At 38.7% G+C, this 26777-nt stretch overlaps 1 protein-coding gene across 1 annotated transcript in view; it reads left to right on the forward strand.

The window, feature by feature from the left end:
- EYS (eyes shut homolog) overlaps nucleotides 1-26777 on the forward strand; it is a 904272-nt gene that overhangs the window by 408394 nt on the left and 469101 nt on the right. The window contains exon 27 of the mRNA XM_035895612.1: nucleotides 3074-3273. Coding sequence (XP_035751505.1) covers nucleotides 3074-3273 — 200 coding nt within the window. The remainder of the gene's footprint in view (nucleotides 1-3073; nucleotides 3274-26777) is intronic.

The raw sequence follows: 26777 nt of genomic DNA on the forward strand, positions 1-26777 counted from the left end.
CATAAGCCAGATTTGCACCTGAAACAGTCATAATCTAAAACCACTGGCAATTCCTGAAGGAGTTCATTCCCCTTGCATTTCCCTAGGAAATGAAAGTCAAATTACTTCTGGGCTTCAGACCTGGATTGCTGATCAAGATCAGAGTGTACATGTCTGTGCTGTAACATCTACAGATTTTCAGTTGCCATAAAGGTGCCAACTTTATGAACAGTATCAGTGTATGAGAGTGTAGCGATGGTAACAGAGCTTCCCTTTTGCTTCCTTTCCCGGAAGTGGGGTTGACAAGAGGAAAGAGAAAAATGAAACAGAAATTGGCCTCGTGCTCAGTGAGGTATTGCAAAATAGGTTTCTTTTCTGGTACTGGCAAACATTTGATTCTAATTACAAAAAAATACAGTTGTCACCCATATTTATCTGTGAGTGAACACCATTCAGTCTGTTAGTTTGAGTTATTTGTCACCATTTAAACTTGGTGTTTATTCTTTCTATCTGCCAACCAAACATTGTAAATTTCTAAGGGACCAAGCCTGCCCTGCTGTCACTGACTGCAGGAGCAGTAGTGATACTAGTGTGTTTTACTCAAACAGTTTATTTGTAAATTTTTGGGAGGATTACTGTAAGATTAAGACTTTGTCTTCGAAGCTTAAAAATTACATATTTTTAAATTCCAGATCAAAATAGCATGTCAGATTTAGTAAAGGTTAAAAACCCCATTGGAAAGAAGGTGGTACACAATGAAGTTTAAATAAGTGAGCAATTGTGCCACTTTTACAGATCAACAAATACATGTTTTGGAAAAGACTAAAATTCATCTTTGTGAATATTATTTTGGTAGTTTTCAGGCTTCTTAGTTACTCAAAAGCGATTTTTCTTTGACAGGATCTGATCACTTCTAGGCGAGAAAAGGTTTAAGGATACCTTACTAGGTTGGGAACTGGGCACCTCAGGTGCCCAAGCAGGTCTTTTTCCCCTGCTGTACTGGAGAAGAGAGGGAATATTTCTAGGACTGTTGAGTCCCTGCAACTGTTGCTCTGATTTGGGAACTGTTTGGTTAGGGGTCCTAGTTAAGATTCAATCTCCCATTATTAAAAGGAAGACAAAACTGAAATAGCATTGGTTGTTAGGTGAGCTTGTCTTCAGGGAATCAGGGTGGTTGGGAATTTTCTGTAGAGCCAGCTGTTCCCTAATGCCAAGCTGTAAAGTCAGTCCCTGGCAGGATCTAAGATAGGCAGGACTTGATCATAGCTGTGTTGCAACTTCAGTTTGTCACGTAATATCCATGTTCTTTTAGAGTATGATTTACAGCATTTGGTGGTGGTGTGATAGCTCACCGACTTTGGGGTAGAGTTTATTTGTGGCATTTTCAACACAGTTGTGTGTCTGCTGCAAAAAGTGTTCTTGATTGAATTAAGAACAGTGCAGACTAGCACTTCTCTGGTAACAGAGTGTACTCTAGTTTTTTGCAAGTTTTGCAGAGATGAACTTCTAACTGCAGCACATCAAAATTTACCGGGAAGTGGTAAGTGTGATTTCTTTCCTACAAACTGTCTGGTGTTTATTCTACTGTAAAAACTAGTTAGCATTTTTGTAAAATTTTACAACAACAATACATTCCATAGAAGGAAATGAAAAGGTTTTACATTGTTTGCAACTTGCTATGACTGTGATGGTGTGTTGAGCCAAAAATGGGAACATTTGTCCAGGCTTTGGACTTAAGCTTAGATACTTTGATGAGTTTGATATTTTTCTTGTTTTAACTTTTGAGTTAATTGGGTAAAAATTTGATCCATTAATTGATTTAATTTATTCTGCTAATGAGCAAAGCTATAGAAACAGTAGTAGAGGGGGGTACAGGTGAATACAGATTAAGAAGTCTAGAGAAGAGAAGTTACTGGAACAGAAGAAAAGCCGGAAAGTGGGAACTGTGAATTGGGATTTTTTTTATAAACAAAACAAAAAAGACTTAACATTTGCCAACAACAAATGTAATTACTATAGCAAAAGACTACTTACAGAACCTAGATGCAGGATTTTTGGCAGTCTGTAGAACTATTCCCATCTTCCTGTAGGATGTATAATTCAATTAGTTTAGTAATGCTTACTAATAAATCATCCTATATACCCAGATGGAGAGCTTATAGGAAAATAAGTTGTTTTCTCACAATACCCCATGGATATCTGAATTTACATTCTGTCAAAGCAACTGTAGTACCTGCAGGAAATCTGAGTGCCCTTGGATATCCTTAAAGAATTAAACCTTCTAAAGTTACAGGAGTGTGAGAATAAATTTAAAGTAGTGGATTTAGCTAGACTATTTGGGTGGCAGCAGCAAAATAAAGCTCTTTCGGGATATCGACAAAAACAAGGTTTCTGTGCGGAAAGCCAAACCCATGTTGTTGCACTGGCAATTGCACTAACTAAACTCTCCTGTAATTCTGGAGAAACATTAATTTGCAGCTACTTTGTATGGTTTGAATTTGATGGCTTCCACGTTAGGTTTATCAGAAGGAATTATGTGAACACGTAAACATTTCTATAGGGTTCTATTTGCAGTATTATGCATTAACTGATAATATGAAGGAATTTACCAGGAAATACTGACAAAGGGCTTGTGTGTTTTGGTTAATGTAAGTAATTTTTTTACTCTGTCGAGAATTGTCTTGCTAATGTGGCTTTTTTAACTGCAATAGTCTCTACTATAAAAACTTAGAAGGAATAATTGTATAAACTATGGCTCGAAAACATGCTTTAAAATTTTAGTAAAGGAATCATGAGTGGGAAGCACATACTTAGAGCTGTAAGACTGTTTATGTAAAAATATATTTGCATTTCTCCAAGATTAATTAGTACGAACAAGCATAGTTTCAAGGCTGAGTATGAGTTGTAATTGAAGGATCCCTATATAAACAAAAACTGTTACAAATTTGAGACAGTTGCGTATCAGACAATTAAAATAGTCCAACACACTTATTCTAATCTGCAGATTCAGTCTCTTGCACTTGCTGTTGATACAAATGAATAAATAATATGTTTTAAAGTTGTGTAGTCAATGTATTACTATTTCTCTCCTCAGGAATGCGAATCTGCTCCCTGCATTAATGGAGGTTCTTGTCAAGATGCAGTCAATGCATTCGTTTGTATTTGCCTGAGTGGGTACACTGGCAGGTTTTGTGAAGTTGATGTTGATGTTTGCAGTGAGCCTACACTGAACTCAGTTCTCTGTTACAATGGAGGCGTATGTGTTGATGGACCTGGAAGAACTTTTCATTGCAGGTTAGTACAAATACTGACATATAACTGCTTTAGGTAATACACATTGATTTGCTAAGATCTCAGGGTGGTGGGGTTACTATGTGGAGTATATGAACTCAAGCGGATTTGATGCTCAATCTAGTGCTTAAACGTACTGTTACCTTAAACCATTCACAGTTTAACATCAGTCCCTTTATGTGGAAACTTACCTTCTAGTGCTTTTCAGAATTACGTGTGGAAACATCTAACATAAACTGACCCTAAAAAATTTAAAATTATTATGTTTACAGATACGTATGTACTCCTGTGTTTTGTACTCAAAGAGAAAATTAATTTGCAATCAAGTTTAGATGACTGGTAGTTTGTATAGTATGTGTGCATAGACATATATCCAAAGGTATATCCTATGATCCATCATAGGCTGTTTAAGGCGTCTGACCAAATAAATGTAATCTTACACCTTACATGCTTGTAATATAGTGAAACTCCCGTAAAATTAAGCTACTCTGTAGATTGTATACATTGTTGCCTACTGCATGTAATAGATATATCAAGTCACAATTATCTAAGTCCCTATTGCTACATTTTAGAAATGATAAGGAAGTATTTTATAAACATACTTAAGAATGAAGCATATGTATCTTTACCTATACAATCATGTGCTCAGTATGTGGCTTTTGATTGATGGCTGAAATTGAAGCTTAAGGATAATAGTTTTATTTAAAAAACCCCACCTGCTAATGTTAAGGCAAGAATGATCATTCTTACCTGTGTGTAACAGTTTGATAGCTTTATAATGTACTATAATGTGGAGGAGTGGCTGAGTGAGAATGGGCACGACTTAGTCCTGTTCGACAGCCCATGCTCTGCAGCAGAAGTGGGCGGAACTATGACCGGAAGAGATGGAGAAGCCCCTCTGCATGGACAGATGATCTGTCCCAATCATGGTAGCAATGGAGGCGTGTGTATAGTGGCGTTCTACCAACCACAGTGCGACTCGTGTGTATGTTACTGTTTTCTGCCTATATATGCTTTTGCTAGCTGCGCAATAAAGGAGAACGACCATACCTCATATTGAGATTCCATCGTTACTCCGGTTCTGACTTCCCTTCCGACACTATAAGAAATGAAACTAATTTTCTTTCCTATGAAATGAAGATTAAGAAACAAACGTATTACTTTCAATCTGTGGTTCAGTTTTCACCTGTTAATCCTTTGTCTCGTTCTGTTAATAGTTACAGAACTTCATTAATATTCAACAGAATTGGACAGCCAGGAATTATTGTTGTTGTAACTTAAGGAAATATTTGCATTGATTGCTGGCATTGTTTTCCAGAATTTGAGAGGATCATCATCTGTGATTAATTTCTATCCTACAACTAAATGGTGAAGATAAAATGACTCTTGAGGCACACAGACACATTGACAGATAAAATCTCCAGATGTCAAATGAGATAATATGATTATATTCATGATCATAGAATCACAGGATATTTTGAGTTTGCAAGGGACCTTTAAAGGTCATCTAGTCCAGCCTCATGCAGTGAGGCAGGAACACCTTCCAGTAGACCAGGTTGCTCAAAGCCCCATCCAACCTGGCCTTGAACACCTCCAGGGAGGGGGCATCCACAATTTCTCTGGGAAACCTGCTCCTTCTGTGCCTTACCACCCTCAGAGTGAAGAATTTCTTCCTTCTACCTAATCTAAATCTACCCTCTTTCAGCTTAAAGCCATTACCCCTTTTCCTATCACTACATGCCCTTGTAAAAAGTCCCTCTCCAGCTTTCTTGTAGGCCCCCTTCAGGTACTGAAAGAGGCTGCTAGAAGGTCTCCCCAGAGCTTTATCTTCTCCAGGCTCAACAACCCCAACTCGCTCAGACTGTCTTCATAGGAGAGGTGCTCCAGCCCTCTGATCATCTTCTGGACTCGCTCCAACCAACAGGTCCATTCTTTCTTGTGCTAGGTCCCCCAGAGCTGGACACCATCTTCTGGACTCACTCCAACCAACAGGTTCATGTCTTTCTTGTGCTAGGTCCCCCAGAGCTGGACACAGTACTCCAGGTGGTGTTTCATGATAGTGGAGTAGAGGGACAGAATCACCTTCCTGAACCTGCTGGCCATGCTTCTTTTGATGCAGCCCAGGATGTGGTTGGCTTTCTGGGCTACGAGTGCACACTGCCAGTGCGTGTCTCATTATTCATCTACCGATATCCCCAAGTCCTTCTCTATGGGGCTGTTCTCATTCCCTTCATCCCCCAGTCTGTTTTGATACTGGGGATTTGCCTGATGCATGTCCAGGACCTTGCACATGGCCTTGTTGAACTTCATGAGGCTCGCATGGGCCCACCTCTCAAGCCACCAGGGTCCTTCTGGATGGCATCCCTTCCCTCCAGTGTATGAAGTGCCACACTCAGCTTGGTGGTGTTGGCAAACTTGCTGAGGGTGCCCTCAGTCCCATTATGTCATTGATGAAGACATTAAATAGTATTGGTCCGATGATAACTCAAATTATGGTTTAGCTTAAACCTCTCAACACATGCTGCCCTCATTCCCATTATGTCATTGATGAAGACACTAAATAGTATTGGTCCCATGATAACTCAAATATATTATGGTTTAGCTTAAACCTCTCAACACATGCTAAAATAATTCACATTAGCTTACTTCTGCGGTGGGCTGCTACCTGCACAAAGACTATTTGTGTGGCTCAGATGTCTGGTAATTTGTTGAGACTCTATTGTTTTATCACCAGTCTGCAAATTCAATCCTGTGCATTCTCCTATTTTTTCTTTCTTGGCTGGTGTTCACTCTGGCCTCCTTATTTGAAGCTGTGAATGCTGTAGTATCCTTTCTTCTTTCACAAATGAGTCTCCTTAATTAAATGAAATTTACTTTCATTTCTCCTCTCTTCTGCTTGGAAGCTTATGCCAAACATTGTGAGGGTACCTACCTTGCACTTGCTTCTGAGCCCAACATTGGCCATCGGGAGGAGGTGTTTATGGATTCAGAGTCAGGAAAATTATAAACAATTAAAATCAGGATTTTTAGTGTTGCCAAGAGCACACAGGTTTTCATGAGTGATGTAATGTACAGTAGTAGTAAGTTGATGTGAGATATGGTTGTGATCCTGCAAAAAGAAGTGCCATACTTGGTAGATTAGTATTCTGAGGGGATCTGGAGAGAGGACTTTTTTCAGCGGATTGCCTCTTCTATGTTGATATGTTTCAGAAGACAGGCGTAGCTCTCGCTCTTACCCTTCAGCAGCTGCTGCCGTTCCAAGTAATGTGTACAAGGTGGAAATAAGAAACATCAAAAGATCATTAAGTTGGGTTTTCTCCTGTACTGTGAACATTATGATGTGAACACTCCTCCTTTCTTACCATGCCTTCCACTTGCTTTAAGCAGTCTGAACAAAACTTACCTACAGACTGGAGAATAGGAGTGATGCAGAGGATGGAAGAGCAGAATAATTGAAAAATAAGGGAGAAATAGCTCCTGTTCTAGCAAAACGTCACAAACATCCAAATGAATAAGGAGTCTTAATGCCCGTTATGCACTCGGTGAGGAATGGGCAGGAGGAAAGAAAAAATCCAGTGTGGTTTAGAGTCTCCTTGTTTTGCAGATCTGGCTTGGGATGTTTGTATCATTATAGCTGGTAAAACTGGAAATAGCAAGTGATGAAAAGTGTCCAGTGATGGGTGTCAGACTGTCCTAACTGTGGGCAGCACTGCCAGCTTCAGCTATGATGTATGTGATATTTTACCCAGTAGTATAGTGAATGATTCAACTTTTCTTGAATTATGTGGGAATCAGTAACGTGAACAATCCTACAGGCTTCTTCCTGAAATTAATATGAAAAATACCCTTTGGGATAGCCCTTGAATTGTATGTTATCTGAAATACCTTTCTGTCTTCAAATCCTTGGTTTAAAATTAAAACAACTCATTGGAAATGAGAGGGGTGCTGGGAGTTGTAATTCAGTTCTATCCTGGGCAGACTGCCACTGGATAAGGGCTTCAGGAAAAAGATTACCATCTGAAAGAATGCCCACCTACCTTGCTTTGTATTTTAGTCTTCTTAATTAAAAGAACTGGCTGTCACAACAACTAACACTATATAAACTAGCAAATTAATAATAAAGGTATCATTGCACTCAGGGAGTCTTTCAGAAGACAGTTCAACCCAACCTACATATGGTTGATACAATGCATATGTAATAGGAATTCTGAACTCTTTTCATAGTATTTTCCAAGGATTTTAAGGAAGATGAACTGTTCCAAATAAAATACTCAAGATTTTTTTCATTATATTTAAAGTACATTGGCTCTTCCTCACTTTTTACATCTTTTGGTCCCAGACCATTCAGTATGTTTGGCTTGGTATTTTAAAAAGTAAAAATAATAATAGGAAAAAAATTCCTCCTTCCCCACTCATACTTACATTGAGCCTTTTTCAAATGTGCATTTCAGGTACTTCTGCTGACTAGTTTCAAAGTTAGTGCTATCTTGAGAAGGATTATCTCTGCAGTGCTTTCACTCTGATCAGGTGAAAATAACGTCAACAACCTTATGACAGGCCTTGCCATAAATTAAGTTGTTGAATATTATAGCTTCATTGTACTTTTTCAACACATTATATAGCACATTTAGGTTTTGTAATATTTTTGTTAGGGAAAACAGAGGTAATTTTTGATGTCACTTTGTCTTTTCTCATCCGCTCCAAGTAATTTTTTTTTCAGAATTTAAATTTAGTGGTATAACTGTTGGTCTTTGAAATGTGTAGGGTCACAAGTAAGTTCGATCCTGTCCTTCGATTCATAAAGGGAGACTGGTCCTTTTTGATTATATTTGACTACATTATTTGGTTCAGAACTGAAGCTTTTTGACAACATTTTTCAGAGATTAGTTTATACTTTAAAGGCAATTCTGTGGGTTTGATTTTTGTATTCCAAGGCCATGTAAGAGTGAATATTTGGTCAACAGAATACCTTATCAACAGAATGTTAAAATTTTTTTTTCAGCTCACAAGATTTTAGCGAGAAAGAATTCTAAAATAGGAAAATGTTGTTCTACATTTACTCCAGATGCTCACCCCCCTGAGCTGGAGGACAGGGATGGTGAGCAGAATGAAGCCCCCATAATCCAAGGGGAAATGATTAGCGACCACTTAGATACACACAAGTCCATGGGGCTGGGTGGGATCCACCCAAGTGTACTGAGGGAGCTGGTGGAGGTGCTCACCAAGCCACTTCCCATCATTTATCAGGAGTCCTGGCTAACCAGGGAGGCTCCAATGGGAGGCTACAATTGTCTGGAGGTTGGCAAACGTGATACCCATCTACAAGAAGGGCCAGAGGGAGGATCCGGGGAACTACAGGCCTGTCAGTCTGACTTTGGTGCCAGGGAAGGTTATGCAGCAGATCATCTTGAGTGCCATCACATGGCACATTCAGGACAACCAGGTGATCAGGCCCAGTCAGCATGGGTTTATGAAAGCCAGGTCCTGCTTGACTAACCTGATGTCCTATGACAATGTGATCCACTTAGTGGATGAGGGAAAGGCTGTGCATGTTGTTTATCTGGACTTTAGTAAAGCCCTTGACACCGTTTCCTACAGCATTCTGCTTGAGAAACTGGCTGCTCATGCCTTGGATGGGCGTACTCTTTGCTGGGTAAAAAACTGGCTGGATGGCCGGGCCCGAAGAGTTGTGAATGGAGTTAAAATCCAGCTGGCGGCTGGTCCCAAGTGGTCTTCCCCAGGGCTCAGTACTGGGGCCATTTCTGTTATCAAGGATCTGCATGAGGGGATCAAGTGCACCCCCAGTACGTTTGCAGATGACACCAAGTTGGGTGGGAGTCTTGATCTGCTTGAGGGTAGGAAGGCTCTACAGAGGGACCTGGACAGGCTGGCTGGCTGGGCTGAGGCCAATTGTATGAAGTACAATAAGGCCGAGTGCTGGGCCCTGCACTTGGGTCACAACAACCCCATGCAACACTACAGGCTTGGGGAAGAGTGGCTGGAAAGCTGCCTGGCAGAAAAGGACCTGGAGGTGCTGGTTGACATCTGGCTGAATGTGAATGGGCCGTGTGCCCAGGTGGCCAAGAAGGCTGGTATCATCCTGGCTTATAACGGAAATAGTGTAGCCAGCAGAACTAGGGAAATGATAATGCCCCTGTTCTCAGCACTGGTGTGGCTGCACATCGAATACTGTGTTCAGTTTTGCACCCTGCACTACAAGACATTGAGGTACTGGAGCATGTCCAAAGAAGGGCAACGAATCTGGTGAAGGGTCTGGAGCCACAAGTATTACGAGAAGTGGCTGAGGGAATCGGGGTTGTTTAGTCTGGAGAAGAGGAGGCTGAAGGGGGACTTAATCACCCTCTACAAGGTGGGTGTTGGTCTCTTCTCCCAAGTATCAAGTGACAGGATGAGTGGAAATAACCTCAAGTTGCACCAGGGGAGGTTTAGATTTGATATTAGAAAAAATTTCTTCACTGGAAGGGTTGTCATGCATTGGAACAGGCTGACCAGGGCAGTGTTTGAGACCCCATCCCTGGAGGGTCCCCATCCCTGGAGGTATTTAAAAATGGGTATTTGTGGTGCTTAGGGACGTGGTTTAGTGGTAGGATGGCAGTGCTAGGTTAATGGTTGGACTTGATGATCTTAAAGGTCTTTTCCAACCTCAACGATTCTATGATTGAAATAAAGTGCAATTATTTTTAAATGTTTTTTATGATATTCACCACTCATTTGTACCTATGAACTGATTGTAATGAATAGGTATTGAAAGACTGGGTACTGCTGTTCATAATCTCACGTGTACATGTGAAAAGGTTGAAGGACGTTTGATTCGTGTTTAACCAAGTATTCACTAGCATTTGTAAAAGAATGTAACCTAATAGTTACTTCAATACTAAATTAAAATCATAGAATCACAGAATCATAGAATGTTTTGGGTTGGAAGGGACCCCTAGAGGTCATCTAGTCCAAACCCCCTGCAGTGAGCAGGGACACAGCTAACTAGATCAGGTTGCTCAGAGCCCCGTCCAACCTGGTCTTGAATGTTTCCAGGGATGGGGCCTCCACTACCTTTCTGGGCAACCTGTTCCAGTGTTTCACCACCCTCATTGTAAAGAATAGCCTTCTCTTCTCCAGGCTGAACAAGCCCAACTCCCTCAGCCTGTCCCCACAGGAGAGGTGCTCCAGCCCCCGGATCATTTTTGTGGCCCTCCTCTGGACCCGCTCCAACAGTTCCATGTCCATCTTGTGTTGAGGGCTCCAGAGCTGGACGCAGTACTCTAGGTGAGGTCTCACCAGAGCAGAGTAGAGGGGCAGAATCACCTCCCTCGACCTGCTGGCCACGCTTCTCTTGATGCAGCCCAGAGTACGGTTGGCCTTCTGGGCTGCCAGCGCACTTTGCTAGCTCATGTCCAGCTTTTCACCCATCAGTACCCCCAAGTCCCTCTTGGCAGTGCTGCTCTCGATCCTTTCTTCCCCCAGCCTGTATTGATACTGGGGGGGGTTACCCTGACCCAGGCGCATGACTTTGCACTTGGCCTTGTTGAACCTCATGAAGTTCACACAGGCCCACCTCTCCAGCTTGTCCAGGTCTCTCTGGATGACATCTCGTCCTTCTGGTATGTCAGTTGCACCACTCAGCTTGGTGATAACGTTGTCAAAGCAGTCATAGTAGTACATCGTATACATCAGCTAGTATCCTTGGAACATCTTGTCAAAATCTTGAAAATATACCAGTTTCTGACATCTTCCAGTGGTAGAAATTTTGCTGGAAAAATAGGAAATCTGTAATTTAGCTTGACTTCTGATTTTCATAAGGATAGACGACTAGTATTACGATGGAATGTATCCAACTAAATTGATTTCAGGTATCAATGAAAAGACATCCACAAAACCTGTAAGCAACTTATTTTTTTTTTCTTCCTTGAGATTCTTCATGTGGCAGTTGACACTCAGAAAAGCCTTTTGTTTTCTTTTTGTAACTGCTCTTCCGTTTTCTTCCGCTCAGTAAAATCAAATTGCTTTTGAAAAAATTTGCATTACATTCTTTTGTATATTTTCTTCATTGAATGTTTTTCTTGCTACAGTTGGAGCACATGTAGAACATGTAATTAAAAACCAAAGCTGTCCTACAATCTTATTCTTGTGCTGCTGAAGAAAAGCTGGTGAAAATAAACTAAGATCAGTACATTCATGTCCTTGTATTCTACAGATAAGGAAGCGAAGTTTAGATTTTAAAATATCTTGTTTCCAGTTCCTTTCTGGTTTAGTTTGCGTTATCTGTGTGCGCAGGGTGTCCCACTGTAGCACCAGGCCTCAGAGCTAGCTAGGGCCTCTCCAGGGATCCAGGAAAGGGATTAAAACAATTCAAGAGTGGACATGCTGTATGAACTGAAAACTGGAGTCTGAAAAACATCCTACTCTGTAGCTCTTGCCATGCAGATTGCACGTAAGATAAGAAATGATAAGCAGAATGGTTTGTCTTAGAGCATGTATAAGGTCAACAGTATATTGCTAGTATGAAGCAGATAGTGGGGGGAGCCTAGGGGTGCAGAGTCTTGTAGGGCAACCCATGCAACTCTGTCCAAAAAAGCTGCTATTTAATTCTGTCATGGTATGCAAAAGGAGTTCATCTGTATGAGCTGTTAACTAATAAGCTTCATTTCATTTAGCCGTTGATAGACAGCTTGCAAGCTCTGACCAAAGTTGCAGAGAATACATTACACAGACCTATGTATCTAAGTTTCTCAGAGTCTTGAGATAAGCGTAAGAAGAAACTGATTTTATGATATGGAAGGAGAGACTCCAATTCACTGGAACATTAGAATCTCTTAAAACGGGCAAGTCGTTAAAACAATAGGTTCTCACTTTCATATGTGCTGTGAATAGGTATGCAATACTCTGTTTCTTTCTCTCCCTCCTCCATGTGAAAACAGATGCCCCTCCATTTAGATGTAGATTACGAGATGGGTTCTGCATATCATGCTGATTTTATAATCCAGCTGCTTAGTTCTTTACATTTAGTGAAGCATGACTATTTTAGGCTTTGCATATATATTATATATATACACATTAGGTTACATGAAAATACAAGAATGGATGTACTTGTTCAAGCCAAGAACCATAACCCTGTATGCTATTCCCAATGGTGGCCATAAGCGGATTGTCAGGAAAGAATATGAAAAGTGAATGCATATTACTTGTCCTCCAGTACTCTCCTATGCTCCTTCAAACAGGGGCTTTCCTGAGCGTCTTGTGGCTTTTTCAGTAGAAGTTAGTGAGTCTCTAAGTACTTACACAGTCTTCCTGTATAAACCTCTCTGAGGACAGGACTTGGACTAGGCATTTTCCAGAGGTCCCTGCCAACAGTCAGGTGTTTGTGACAATACCATTCAGCAAGCAGACCCTCAGGTATAGCCTGTTGCATGAAAAAAATGCCTCCCTTTTTTAATTTTAAGCACTGCTCCTGCTAGCTTTGTTTAAAGTCTCCTAATTCTGGTGTGGAAAAGGAGAATGAAAAGCTGATTCCAAGTCATCCTTTCCTTGTTTTTGTGGGCCACTGCCATATTCGCCCATGCTCCTTCCTTCCAGGCTAACTATTTCTGGCTTTCCCAGTCCTTTCTCCTTCAGAAGCCATCCCAAAACTCTGGTCATCCTTGTCCTTTTTCAAGGCTTTTTAATTTCTGTTTTGTCTTTACTGATATGAGGGGACAAGGAGTGCACACAGTATCCAAGCTGTGGGCCAATCTTTGATTTGTGCAGTGGCATAAGGTTTTCTTTCTCCTTCCCTATTCCTCCTGTAATAAAACATGAGCATTTCATTGATGCTGGGAGGAGAGGGAACATAGGTGTTTCAGTTTTATTCTTAAGATGGCTGATCACTAAACTGTAGTTTCCATGGAGAATGGTTATATAAAGTTGGTATATTAACATGTTCCTATACCACTCCATGTATAATTACTTTATCTATAAATATACATATATATATATGCATGATTTTTCATTACATTGCACTTCTTTAATCAAAATCCCATTCTTACTGTCAGAGCAATAAGGGTAGGTACTTCCATTAATGACAATTTCTAACCATTTACTCCATTTTGTAACGACAAATGCTTGTGTCTCCATGTGAAAAATACTGTGATACTATCAAAAGAAATAGTATAATAAAAATGCATATTATGTCCTGTATTTTTCTTACTTTCTGGATACAGAGTAAAATTCCTTACTTATACCTGTGACCAACTTAAAAGGGAAAAACATTGTAAGCTTTATTTACTACATGCTAATGTAAAGTAAACAATTAATAAACTGCATGTGCTAACTGATACTCCTAGCATATCTTTACACTTTGAACTAAAACCAGAACTGTAATCATAAAAATGATAATACGTAATTTTAAAAAAAGTAGTTCTCCAAGTGATTTATAGTTCTGAATTATTTTAGAAATATTTTTTAGAAATCTTGTTGAGAAGAAGCTTTGGTGCTCGTAGCTTGCACACTTTCTAATAAGTTTTGATTGATATATGCCTTCTTGCTCCCTTGTTTATTCAGATTGGATCAATCACTTTTTGTATTGCTCTTTTTGTATGATATTGCATGAAAGGTAAAGGAACAGATCATAGCTGTAAGGAGGCAACACATCCGTTTTGGAGAGGTTTCTCCTATAATGGCATATTTACCATAAGGTCTAGATCACAGGATTTGGAATGAGTATTTAAAACAAATAATGCATCTAAAGATGTTTCATGTGTGCAATGTGCTTGATGGAATAGCTGTTATAGCTGTCCCCCCAGTGTTTCCGGGGGGGGTGGGGTGGGGTGGGAAGCATTCTGTCACTCAAGTGGGTATTTATATTGATATTCAGACATTGTATCAAACCATTTTAAATATCTACAGAGGCATTTTGCCAATTAAATAGCAAAACAGAAATAGGAAAAACTGAAAATGGTAAGAGGCTGTAGAAGTGGAACATAAAGAAAGCAAGGCATTAAGAAACACATCCCAAACATGGCTACCTTTTTTTTTTTTTAATAGATTCATGTTCTGTCTTGTTGCATTTTACTAGTGATATTTACAATGGTGGTACTGCATCTAGTTAAAATTACCACTCTCCTTGCCATTTTAAAGTTCTAAAATTCAACAGTAAAGTGCAATCCGCTAGAGAATTAGCATTGTCTACAAAAATGCAGACAGCAGTGTCTGGAAATGAGGCGCTAAAAACTCTAGGAAAAAAACACACACAAAAGCAAAACACAAATCTAGTACAAATCACATAGCTGCCCAGTCTCAGAATAAAACCATTTTAAAATTTGTATCTGAATGGCTATTGTCAATTGTTCTATTCTGTTTTTTTAAGCAAACCTTTTAAAAATTCATTGCCTAAAAAGACAGAGGATGCCTCTACTCGATGTGTATATTGGTTTGGGGTTTTGTTTTTGTTTTTCTAGCTGAGTTGTTTTCTGACTTCATGAAACAGTAGCCAAACAAGAACAGCTACTGGGAATCACGTTCATGTCCCCATTAAACGTGAAGCAGTGACTAAACAGTTGGGAATGTGCCTGTAACAGAACATTTCCGTTTTTTCTAGCCACACACAGAGAATATTTAATTCAACATTACCCAAAACATGCATGCCCAAATAAAATCCAACACCTGGAACAAGATTTAAAATTTCACAGTGCTTTAAGATGTAATGTGCTGTTTATTTATTCAGAATTCTGTATGGAATACTGAAGCATACTACACAAGTGATTCAAACGCACATCACCTTCGGTATTTGTGCTGTTTCTGTCTTCAAAATGTGGTGATATTTGTGGTATTCTTCTTTTTCTAAAATACATATTCCGAGTGCATGTATATAAATAGCACACATAATGCTAACAATGACTTTGCCTTTTTGTAGTGATTGTTGACAAAACCAGCAATAAACCTATTATAAAAGTTACAACATAATTAAAAGAAGATTTCTCTATTTGGTTGTATTAAATTAACAAGTCATATAATGTGATGGTTGAAAATGTTTAATATGTTATTCCTTAAATCCTTTACTTAGTGTTTTGTAGAGTTTCAATCTACTGGCATTTTGGAAATAGAAGAAAAGTTACTGCCTTGTATTTTGACTGACAGTCCACAAGTTAAAAAAAGTTCTTGATGGTATTTTTGAATAATTAAATTAATGTGCTCAAGTTTTGTAATACAATATAGTCACAGGAAGTATAAAAAAGCAAGAGAAAAATGCTGTTTCTTATTTTAAAACAAATATAGAAGTATTAGTGTTTCAACTTGCCTATAAGGAAAGGCTTTTTCTAAACTGCATTCTCTTGTCCATAAACTTTGATCACGTAAAGAATTTGAAGGACAGTATCTTTTAAGTCATTGTATGAAACAACAGCATTTCCACAGGTTTTGTTTGATTGTTTGTTTGTTTTTTTAAAGGGCATGTATTGAAAAAGTTACAGTGTAGCTTATGGCTGTTTGATTTTGTTATATCCTGCATGTGAAAAGTGACAAAACAAAGTAGGTCTGAAAAAAATCAGACTTCACTTTAACTTTTTTTTTTAGTCACAAGCTGTTTCACATTATCATCAATGTACAGATTGTTGCTTTCCAGAGGAGGGCAAGGGCAAGGGAGATGGAAAAAGAAAGGGAAAGGAGGGTATTATTCAGGTAAATTGCACATTTCTGAAGCCCAGAATAATAATAAAAATTGTTTTCCATCTAAGTTCAGCATTGAAGACAGACATTTCAGAATTAGTCTCCAGGGGAGGCATACAGTTTTTGAGAAGCACATGTGTGTGCCAGTATGCATGCATGTGATCAGTTACTACCTTAGAATTTGTCCCTGTATTTATAAATAAGCATAAATAAGTCCATCTGACAGAGTAACAGTAGCAGGAAGATACTTTTTACTATAAAAACCTTCTGTAATTTCAAATACTATTTATATTTACTCATATTTAAAAATACATATATGTTAATGTGTTCTATGCCCTAATGTGACATACAGTGTAATTCTATTAGAATTTCTCTGAAGTGTCATGAATTGTGCAACTGGAATTAAATACTCCTTCTGTACGTGGTTTTACATGAGACACTTCATTATTTCCTGAAGGTTTAATACTGAAACTCAATTTCAGCTGTGTAGGACACAGCTAAAGATCAGTGTTCACCAGTTTCCATTCATCTGCACTGGACAATTAGTGCTTTTGCCTCGGAACTAATCCCAGTGGGATAACATTTTTCTTTTTCTCCAGCTTTGTATACTTGAATTACTTCATGTAGAAGTCACTTTATCTTAGGAAGCTCTAATGCTAGAAGCAAGTCAAACAACTATTATAAAATAAACTTCCTCAGCTTTTGAGCATTGCTGTAAAACTTTTGTTTTCATTGTTGATATAATTTTCAATAACTTCCTGTCTAATGTTGACACGTAGTTCTTTGTACTTGTTAATTATGTTAGAGAATTGGGGGAGAGAAAATGGAACATAGAAACTGCCATTTAATGTCAGACCTCACCTTCATCTTGTTCTCTCTTTGATCTTGTGCGGTAACCAGACTTCAGAGGAATACCTGAAGAACTTAGTAGAAAAACAGTTTTTTTCCTCTCACCTCTTCATCTACCACCATACATACATCTCAGTTTAATTGGTCAGAGGCAGTGATTGCCCTGAAGCATAAGTTTAAGATCCTTCCCAAAGGTTATTTTAAAACATTTTTTGATTGAATTTGGATATTTCTGTAATCCATAAAATTTCCAAGCCCTTCCAAGCTTTCCTTCACGTCTACTGTTCAAAATTGCTCATCTGTCATCAATATGATCTGTAAGAGTGTTGTGTGAGTCATGTATATTGCTGTGTATCTCTCCCTTTTTTTGATTTCTTCCAGAACTCAGTTTTCCCAAAGCAAGTATTTGTCATTCTGGATAGGTGTCCCCTGAGACACTGTTTCCTGCAAGACTGTAGGTGCTCTGGCTTGTTCTCAGTGAGCACTAGGGAATATGTACTTCAGAAACTAGATGCTTTGGTTCCTATTAAGTATCCTATGATTTTTCTCCTTTTTCATCAACAGTCTTCTTGGGATAGTCTTACAGTAAGAAACACAACTGCTGTTTGCTCTCAGATAATAGACACTTCCAGAAAGTCACTTGCCCACCTTTGCTTTCCAAGTAAATGTAGAGGACTGTCAGAAGGCAGTTGATTGCAAGATTGATGAAAGTAAGGAACAGAAGACATACTTCATCATTGCCAGTGCTTTATTGGAATGAACATCTTTTGTTTACATACTAAATATTCAATGATTTGAAATGAGTGATAAAAACTAAAAAAAAATAACACATGCAAAACACCCAGAGAGATGAAGGAGACTGCAGTCATCAGGAAGAGTGTCTGAGACTATCCTGAAGTTTGGCAGTTTACAACCCATTCCACGTTGGAAAATTTCCTCTCCTGTTTGGTAAATACGCTCTGACATTTACTAGAAGAGCAAAATCTATACTTTGACCATGTTTGATTTTTTTTTTCATCAGCAAACAGGTGTCTCCTATTTTTATTCCTTCCAGCTATTTAGTGATGTTTGATGCAAGGCTTAGAAAAGGTTAAAGACTTTTTTTATAGTGCAACAGTGTAAAGTTTAAGCCAGTCGTCTATCCCACTTTTATACTGGTAACAACTTGTTCTGTGTTATGTTTTGTAAATCTCTCAACAGTTTTCAATATCTGCAGCTGGCTAGATTCAGAAATTAAGATGAGACTCTAGGTACTACATTGGCAATGCTGAAGTCATCTTAGTATGGTAAACTTTAAAAGAAACCAGGATGATACAAAGCTTGTGCAATGCCTTAGTTGTAGCATTTGAAGTATCTCCTCTAGAGAGGTGGTGTGCACTGGGAAAAAAATGAGAAGCATCTGTTTTTCATTCCAGGTCTTGGCAGGTTTGGAAAACAAAATCAGTTTTAACTGAAAAATTAAATTTATAGATTATTGATATGCGATCCCAGCAATCCACAGGCTTGTTTCCTGAAACTCTTTCCAATGGGAAGTCTGCCAAACATGGTACATTAGGCACTGTTTAGGATTTTTCTGGTACAAGCTGGTTGAATGATGAAATAAAAATTAGATAGTGGGGAAGGTAAGACAGTGGTAGAAGTTCAGTTTTCTGTGAATTTAGTTTTTGAAGAAGGGCAACCTTTTCGTTTTTATTCATAATCTTAATAAAACTGATAGACTGTTAAAAATTTGTCTCTTGGTAGTATTTGTTTTTTCCCTGCTTCAAAGGGAAACCTGTGTTGGTCACTAGCAAGTGATGATTTCTTACTGACTCACTGTATCAGTAAGTTTGTGTTATATCAATAAGCATATATATGTACATAATATATAACTCCATATGCATTTGAGATAACATTTCTTCAAGATGCTGAATGTTATCTGAGAACAACATGCTCTTTTAGGTTTAGTATCTTAACAGTGGCCTATATCTCACTGAATTACGACAGATATCAGCTAGTCATTTTATATGACTCTCAAATTGTATTTTGTCTGACTTCCCCTCTATTTCTGAATATAGTAACTGCAAAATAAATAAAATAGAGCAATATTATCATAAACTACTATATCTTCTGATTTATTAGGAGAAAAATAAAAATCTGGAAAAGTCTGTGGAAAGCTTCTTTTAGAGCAAGCTGTTTTCACTTAAACAAATTTAGCCATTAGAATATGCATTCTTTTGAACTGTGTTTTGCTTTCAGGGTATCTATTTATATGTACGAGCTCTCACATAAGGAAAGTTAATGTGAGTGACTTTATCTCTGTGATTGTACCTTTGAGATTAAATACCAAAGTTCTGGTTCAGTTAAGTTTTTGCTTTGTTTGTTTTAGGAGATGACTTTAGATATGAGGGTCAATAAATACAAGTAAAATCTGATGATACCTTGTAGCATAATAACAACATTGTTCAGACAGCAACCTACCAAGAAATAACGGGTGTGTATGCACATGTTAGTTATGCACATGTTCAGATCTAGACTCTGCCAGAGTATGCTCATCAAGTCAAGAAGACGTGGGAAGTCAAAGCATAGGTCTCCTTATAGTCCCAGCTGATTTGTTTTTATGATTGAAATATTTGAGTTTTGTATGCTTATAGACAACAATTAGTAAGCATTAGCAACTAAAGACCGACTTCGGCTGTGTTTGCAGAGGAATTTATTCTGGGGTTCTAGTAAAGACCTGTAAATAAGCATGTGTTTGAAACTAGGAAGCTTCTGTTGATTATGGACTGGTTAAACTATGGATCAAAGCTTTCTCTTTCCTTCTGCCATGAATACTATAATTAAAGAGAGTGGCTAGAGAGAAAGATCACAAAGGAGAAAAAAAAAACATTGGAGAAAGAAATGCACATGGATTAAAATGTTGGCACAGAAGTGTTTACATTTGAACAAGATGTGGCAGAAGATGATGTAGTGATGATTAAGCTTATGTGAGTATGACTGACAAAGATAGGAATTCGATTATGAAAAAATTAATGGACATACACATTTGCTGCTGGAGAGTACACCTGCTTCAGGCCATAGTCCTACCTCTACCCCTTTGACAACACAGAATGTTCCCTTCAGCTACAAAGTTCACAAATGTCAGTTTTACTGGAAGGGAAGAACTCATTCCAGCAGGAACAAGCATAACTGGCCCCAGTATGTCTCCTTCCTTCCAGCAGGAAAAGAATTACCTGAAAACAGCTTGACAGTGCAGCTGCAGGCATAGGGTTGGTACCATCTGACTTAGCATCTGGTTAGACTAAAGCTGCTGTCTACTGGTCAGTCTCTCAGAAAATAATAGCATTTAATGGGTTAAGTAAAAGTTACAGAGGCCGAATCTTTTCCTCTGCAGTCCAGCTTCTCTCCAAAAGCTTCGTTAGACTGGTAATAAAAGGTCTACACAGTCTTGTGAAATAAGGAGGGGAAATAATCATAGAATCCTAGAAATTTTGGCTTGAAGGTGTCTCTACAGGTCATCTATTCCAACCTTTGACTTAAAGTGGGACTATTGTCAGTGCTAGATCAAGTCATGGCTTTGTCTAGTCAATCTTGAAAGCCTCTGAAGAAGGGAACTCCACAGTTTCTCTGAAATTTTTTTCCACACATCCAGCTTGAACCTTCTTAATCACCATTTGTTACTTTTGTCCCTTATATTTTCTGTCATTACTCAAATTAATCCAATTAATCGAGTAAAATAATACATGTTTATAACACTCCAAGTAGTTACACATTGTTAATCAAGCACTCACTGGCCTTCTCTTCACAAGATTAAACAAGACAGTTCCTTTAGCGTCTCCCATGTAGCTCTTGTCACCTTTATGCCCGGTTATTTTGAACTGGACTCACTTCTGTGCTTAACTGAAGGTGGGGGTGGCAACTTGGCATCCACTGTAACCCTCAGATAATACTTCTCAGTGGGACTGCTGACTCATCACCTCCCACTGCACGCTGTACCATGGGCTCATTCTGCCTCAACCAACAAAGCTTTGCAGTCCTCCTTACTGAACTTCATGAGGCTTCTGTGGGCCCAGCCCTGAAGTGTATCAACTTCAGATTAAAAGTGTGCTATTCAGACTGTCACCTCTATCCCCATCCAGCTTTGTGCTGTATGCATATTTGTGGAGTATATGCCGAGAAGGATGTTGAACAGCATGAAGACCTGAGGTGTTCCACTCATTACTAGCCATCAACTACATGTCAAGCCACTGGTTACTGCCCTGTGAGCCTGGCAGTCCAGCTAATTTTTAGCTCACCAAGTATTTTGGTCATTGGCCCACATTTTGTCATTTTCCAGATGAGAATGCTGTGGGATACAGTGTCAAAAGTCTTGCTAAAGTCAAAATATATTAAATCCCCTCAGTGTCCCCTCATTGGTGTAGCTACGGTTTTCATCACAGAATACAAACAGGTTGGTCAAGCAATATTTGCTCTTGGTAAATGCATGTTAAATGCTCCTGATTAACTTTCTGTCCTTTCTATGTTTGGAGATGGGTTGCAAGAGTCCATGCCCATGAGATGAGGCTGATTGGTGTATAGTGCTCCAGTCTTGCTTCCCGCTTTTCTTAAAGGTAAACATAATACTACTCCTTTTCCATTTATTAAATAGCCCAAGGTCACTGACACCGTTAATGTCTATGCTGTTATAAGTACTACAACAGCCATTGTCTTTTCCTGGCAAAGTAGCATTTTTTTAATTTCCTGTGGGTGGCTAACCACTGATACAGGCACAACAGAGAAGTATCTGGTTTTGATTGATGATTCTTTCATTTACAGTAACACAGTTGGGAAACTTCAGGTACACACTTTTTAAAAAATTGACATCTTTGTAACGCATAGTAGCAATATCCCTTACATGCCAGCATATAAATCATTCTTTTATAACAGCTGCACAGTTCATCTACCCGTGTCGTCTTGGTTAGGAAACAGCAACTGGAGTCATTCCAGATGATAATGGTGGTGTGCTTCTTAATGAAAGAGGGTTATTTTGTCAGGTAGTGTTATATTTGCACTCATGGAGAACACTCTCTACAAGTGCCCATAAAACAACGATTGTGTTATTCTGAAGTTTTGCATCACTGCTTATTTTGCCACTTTTTGGTGTGGTTTTTTTTTTTCCTCTGGCTGATACTTAGGAAATTTGAAACAGATGTATTCAGAATGATGTTGCTCCAAGGCAAGTCTTCCAGAAGCAGTTATATAGTCTTGCTGTCTCCTTGTCCATCTTCTGATTCTTCTCCGGGCTGCCTCCAACAGCTAGTATGTGTAACATTACAGACCTTGTAGAACCTAGAAAGGTTTAACTTCCCACAGGATAAGACCCGCCTGGATCATCACAAAGTATCTGTGGGGGTGTTTTATCTGGGTGGGGTGGTAAAATCAATAGCATGAACTTTATCTAGCAGTTCAGGCACAAACATAGCCACACCTACAGTGAACTGCCAATGAGTAGGAGAGATCAGGTAATAGCATCATACCACCATAGCTGATTATCACTGCTGTAATTGTTACACAGTCAAATTGAGACGAACGGAATAATCTGTGTAATGTTTTAGTGGGCCCCAATTTATATTCCCCTTACTGAATTTGTTGTTTAATAATTAGAATTGTGCAAATAGACTACAATAGAGTAGCTGAATTACCATTTGCTGCTGCTAAGTGTTATCTTTTTCCCTCTTTGGTGGATGTACAGTACAGAAACAAAAGACATAAAAGTAAAACTCAATGCTTCCTAATTTTGAGGGCCTTTGGGGGTAGTAAGTTGAGTATGTGACTGGCTGACATACAACAGCCACCTTTGGGGATAGGATCTAAATGCCTTTCTGGGTTGTGTCCTCAGTAATGGAAGTTGTGTTGAAAGCGACAATGCCCAGTTAAATCTGTTGTTCTGAGTATTAAGCTGACAGTTCATTTGTTTTTGTTTCTTATCTGTAGATACTTTTTGAGAAGCAATGACGGAATTTGTAGTGATGATACTATTTTTCACTTTCTTTTGAGGGAAAAGCTGAGTGGTTTCACATGCCAAAAAAAAAAAAGGTCGGTTAATGACATAGGCAGACTTCTTGGTTGCTTCATTGTGGCAGGTGTGCAAAATTAGAAACTGAAGTAAAAGACAAGCCCAGACCACTAATAAGATAAGTCTGTTAAGGGATGCTACCGGTATGTGTCCTTTTAGAAGCCTGAAGTAGCGTGTGTGGTGCATATTGCTGAGATTATTCGGAAATTGAGAGCAAAGCTGAATGCATGACCTGCTTTCAAATGAGAATGAATGCTGCTCCTGGTAGCTCAGCATGATGTTTTCTTTACACTCAGAGCCAACTGCTTCAGAACAGTAAAGAAAAGCCTCTCCAAGGCGCATCTATCCTTCAAATTCGAGAGCAACAATAGCTGGCAGTGAGTGGAAGAATCCTGCATTGTCTTTTGGTGTATCATTTCAGACATCTCCTTTCCTCATTATTCATATAGTAAAATTCTATTCCATTATGAAAACTGCCATCAGTAATTTTTTTACATACATATTTTTATACACACTTACACATATATGTGTATGTTTTGTTGTGAAATAAGAGTTTATCTGGAAAAATAAATAAATCCAAATTTCCAGTACTAAATACTGCATACACTGAGTTTAAGATGCATATTTTAAATTATGTTAAGCCTTATCACTGTAAATAAAAAAACAACCTGCCTTTACCTGGAAAAAATAAATTTAGTTTCTGCAGCAGATGGTGACTAATGACTTCCGTACGTTGCTATGACTATGTGGGTGCAAAACTTCAGACACAACAGGGCTTGATGTTAAGAAAATATACCTAGTTTTTTAAATTAAGAGCTCTTGAATTTTACTTTTGAAAATGTAGGCATTGAAAATGTTACATTAAAAAATAGCAGTGTAAACTGGAGGCAGTACAGATGTCAGTGGTTCTTCGATGTCGCTTCTTACATGTACAATAACTTTCAAATAGTGTGACTTGTACGTGGTATGAGAGAGGATGTTAGATGTTAAATAACATTTACCACTTAGGCACATAACATGCATTCAATATTTAGTTTTTAAACAATATCCAGCTGATTTTAAAGTTTCTAAATTTCTTTTGTAATTTTGATCCATCTTTGTTTCCAGTTAAAATTCTTGTTTTCCCCTGAGAAAAGTGGATCTGTGTGATTCTTTCAGATGTTCACATTAGTTTGACTTTGTACCTTCCAACCAACAGAGTAAATAACCAAGGTGGGAAGGGGGGGGGGGGGGCGGGGTACCAATCAAGAGGAGAGAGCCTCTTCAATATCCTTTCTGAAGGCCTACAAGCACTGATCAATTGTCCTGTCCTAAAAGATATCAAAGAGTGAATTTCAGCCAAGATAAGCATTATTGAAGACTGAGTACTTCTCAGAAAGCATTTAGCATCTCCATGATTAGGTCCATTCTGCACTTAGCACCTCCCCAGTTTTCTCATGTATTACCTTACCATTTACTGCTTATGCATTTCATTAACTTAGATTCTTTATTCACCAAATTTTTTAGAGGCAGCTCATAGGAGTTATTAAGCATAGGCCACACTTTGAACCTTACAGTTGTTGAGACACACCATAATCTGAAAGCGAAAGCATGGTAATCAATAGGACTATGGGAGGTACAATATACTGCTTTTTTAAAATGTAGCAGGATCAGTCTTTTGAGACAGATGTGGTAAATACAAACAAATCAAAGCTTGCAACTAATCCAGACTTGTAAAAATAGTAAGAAAACGCTACAGGAAAATACATCTCACAGCCGTGGTGTGAGTTTGGAATATAGCACGAATGAAGAGAAGTATATCGGGATGGTGCTAGGATGCCATCATAAATGAAGCACAGTTTATTCTCAATTTTTTCCCCACACAGAGGGAAGCATCCTGAATCCCGTGGTGCTTTCCTAGGTGTGGACTGAATCTTTTCACCTCCTTGATTTAGGAATACTAGCTGGTATGTTGTCAAAGCTTCCGCCCCTTTCCTGCCTAGCCCTTCCTCATCCATCATTGTGGGCACTAGAATAGCAGTCGGGAGGTGGATATTGCTCCCTCTCCCAGGGTCTGAGTGTACAGATGCGCAGGGAAGCGGGGAAGGGAGCTCCGTCCAACCTCATAGCCTGCCCTGATAGAAGATGCAGAACTCAAACTGTTGAGATAAACAGGCACAACATTCTGGTTAAACTTTTCAACATTTACTTTTCTTAATATCTCTGAATGATAAATTCTATTTCATCCTTGCTGTTCTCCCTCTGTTGTTCAGAAATTAACATTAAATACAGTGTAATGTTTACTTTGATTTTGAAATTTTAACAGAACATTACAAGCAGCAAACAAATTTCATAAAGAAACTTTTTCAGTTTAGCTCCCTTTGCAATGCAGCATAGAAAGTTCACTGATGTTTCAATCACCTCGCTAACTCTTTATTTTAGCCATGTAGGAGCTGACATTGTGCTCTTTAGAACAACAGCCAACTGTACCTGAACTTCTGTACAGATAATGCAGAAGAGCAGACCGTGTATATATTCATACGTGTATGTGTTAAAGTCATCACGGAAATAAACATCTCCGTGTAAACTGACACTTTTTGTTACTAGAGATTATTCTGACCTCCTTTCTTTCTGGTCTAACACACTTACTTGAAGTAGCCTTAAAAATTGAGCAAGAACAAAACTCTGCTGCCTTTTTTTCTCTTATGAAATACCACTGTATTACGGCTGAATTTCAAGACTAGCGAGAATGCAGCAAGTTTGCAAGGACAATGATACCAATAAATCCCTTTACTGGAGAGAGAAGTACTTGCAAAAGGAACTCTTTCTTCACCATAATTAAACTGCCTTCTTAAATGACACAAGCCAGAGCAGTACCGGGAATCATCTTCTTGTATAAATCATGTCTACCCAGAGTCTTGTCCCCCTAGTTGTGTTTGATGGAAATGTGCTTTATTTATTTTTTTCCCCATGTTCATTGCATCTATGCTAGCAAGACATTTAAAGTTCAGCTTCAGCCATTTTGTCTTTCTCCTCAGGAAGAAAGTTGGCGATCTGACAGAATGATAACTGAACATGAACATTTTTAAGAGCTAAGCTGGTACTGCTGCCAAAACCAACACCTGCAGCAGCAGCATACGCTGCACTGGGAGTGCTTGGGAGTTGCCAGAGCAGTGTTAATAGCTGGGGGAGGAGATGCCTGGCTCTGACATCTGCAGTCTGCAGACCTGGCACAGGCCATGCAAGAGTTTCTTCAGAATTGAGGAAGGTGTGACTACCAAGAGAGAAGTCTGCAACGGTCACTTGGATGTTGTCTGAGCAGTGTGCCTCTGTGTTGAAAAAAACTTTCTCCAAGTGCCACTGATAGTCCCTAATATGTAACTAAATATGCAGAAATCTATGCAGATAATACGGAAGACTGGAGACTGAAGTCATACACTTGCATGTGGTGTATACCTGTGTGTATCTCTTTTTCCCTGTTGAACTGAATGCTCAGAAAACTTAGACAAAATATGCTAAATGATGGCTATATAGGTTATAAAGTCAAGTGGTTAAAGTATAGAAAATGCCTGATCCGTCATTATGCAAGTCATGTATATTCACAAGAATACAGTCTTTTTCTAGCCACATTATGTTTTGAATAGGGCTTCATCTGCACTGAGTAAATATTTCAGATATACATAAGGACAGGAGAGACTACTCAAGAAACTGTAAATCTGGCTATTCTAGCAATTGAATTTGTATACAAATAGAACAATCTTTCTTTTCCTGGTTCACTAGATAGTAACTTTTTCATTGAAAACTTACCTTGCAAATTTTGTTTCCTGGATAAGAAACGTAGCTTTTTTTTTAGTAGTGTCCCTTCCTTTAAGAAGATATAGCTTATCCATTGGCACGTTTCACCTGCCATTTTAACGTGTGTTACAGATTATTTTATACACCCATAGCATCACCCATGGGAAGAAATTCATAGGCATGGTAGACATGT

Source organism: Egretta garzetta, unplaced genomic scaffold (genome assembly GCF_000687185.1).
Source record: "Egretta garzetta isolate BGI_Z169 unplaced genomic scaffold, ASM68718v1 scaffold55, whole genome shotgun sequence".
Taxonomy (NCBI): domain Eukaryota; kingdom Metazoa; phylum Chordata; class Aves; order Pelecaniformes; family Ardeidae; genus Egretta; species Egretta garzetta.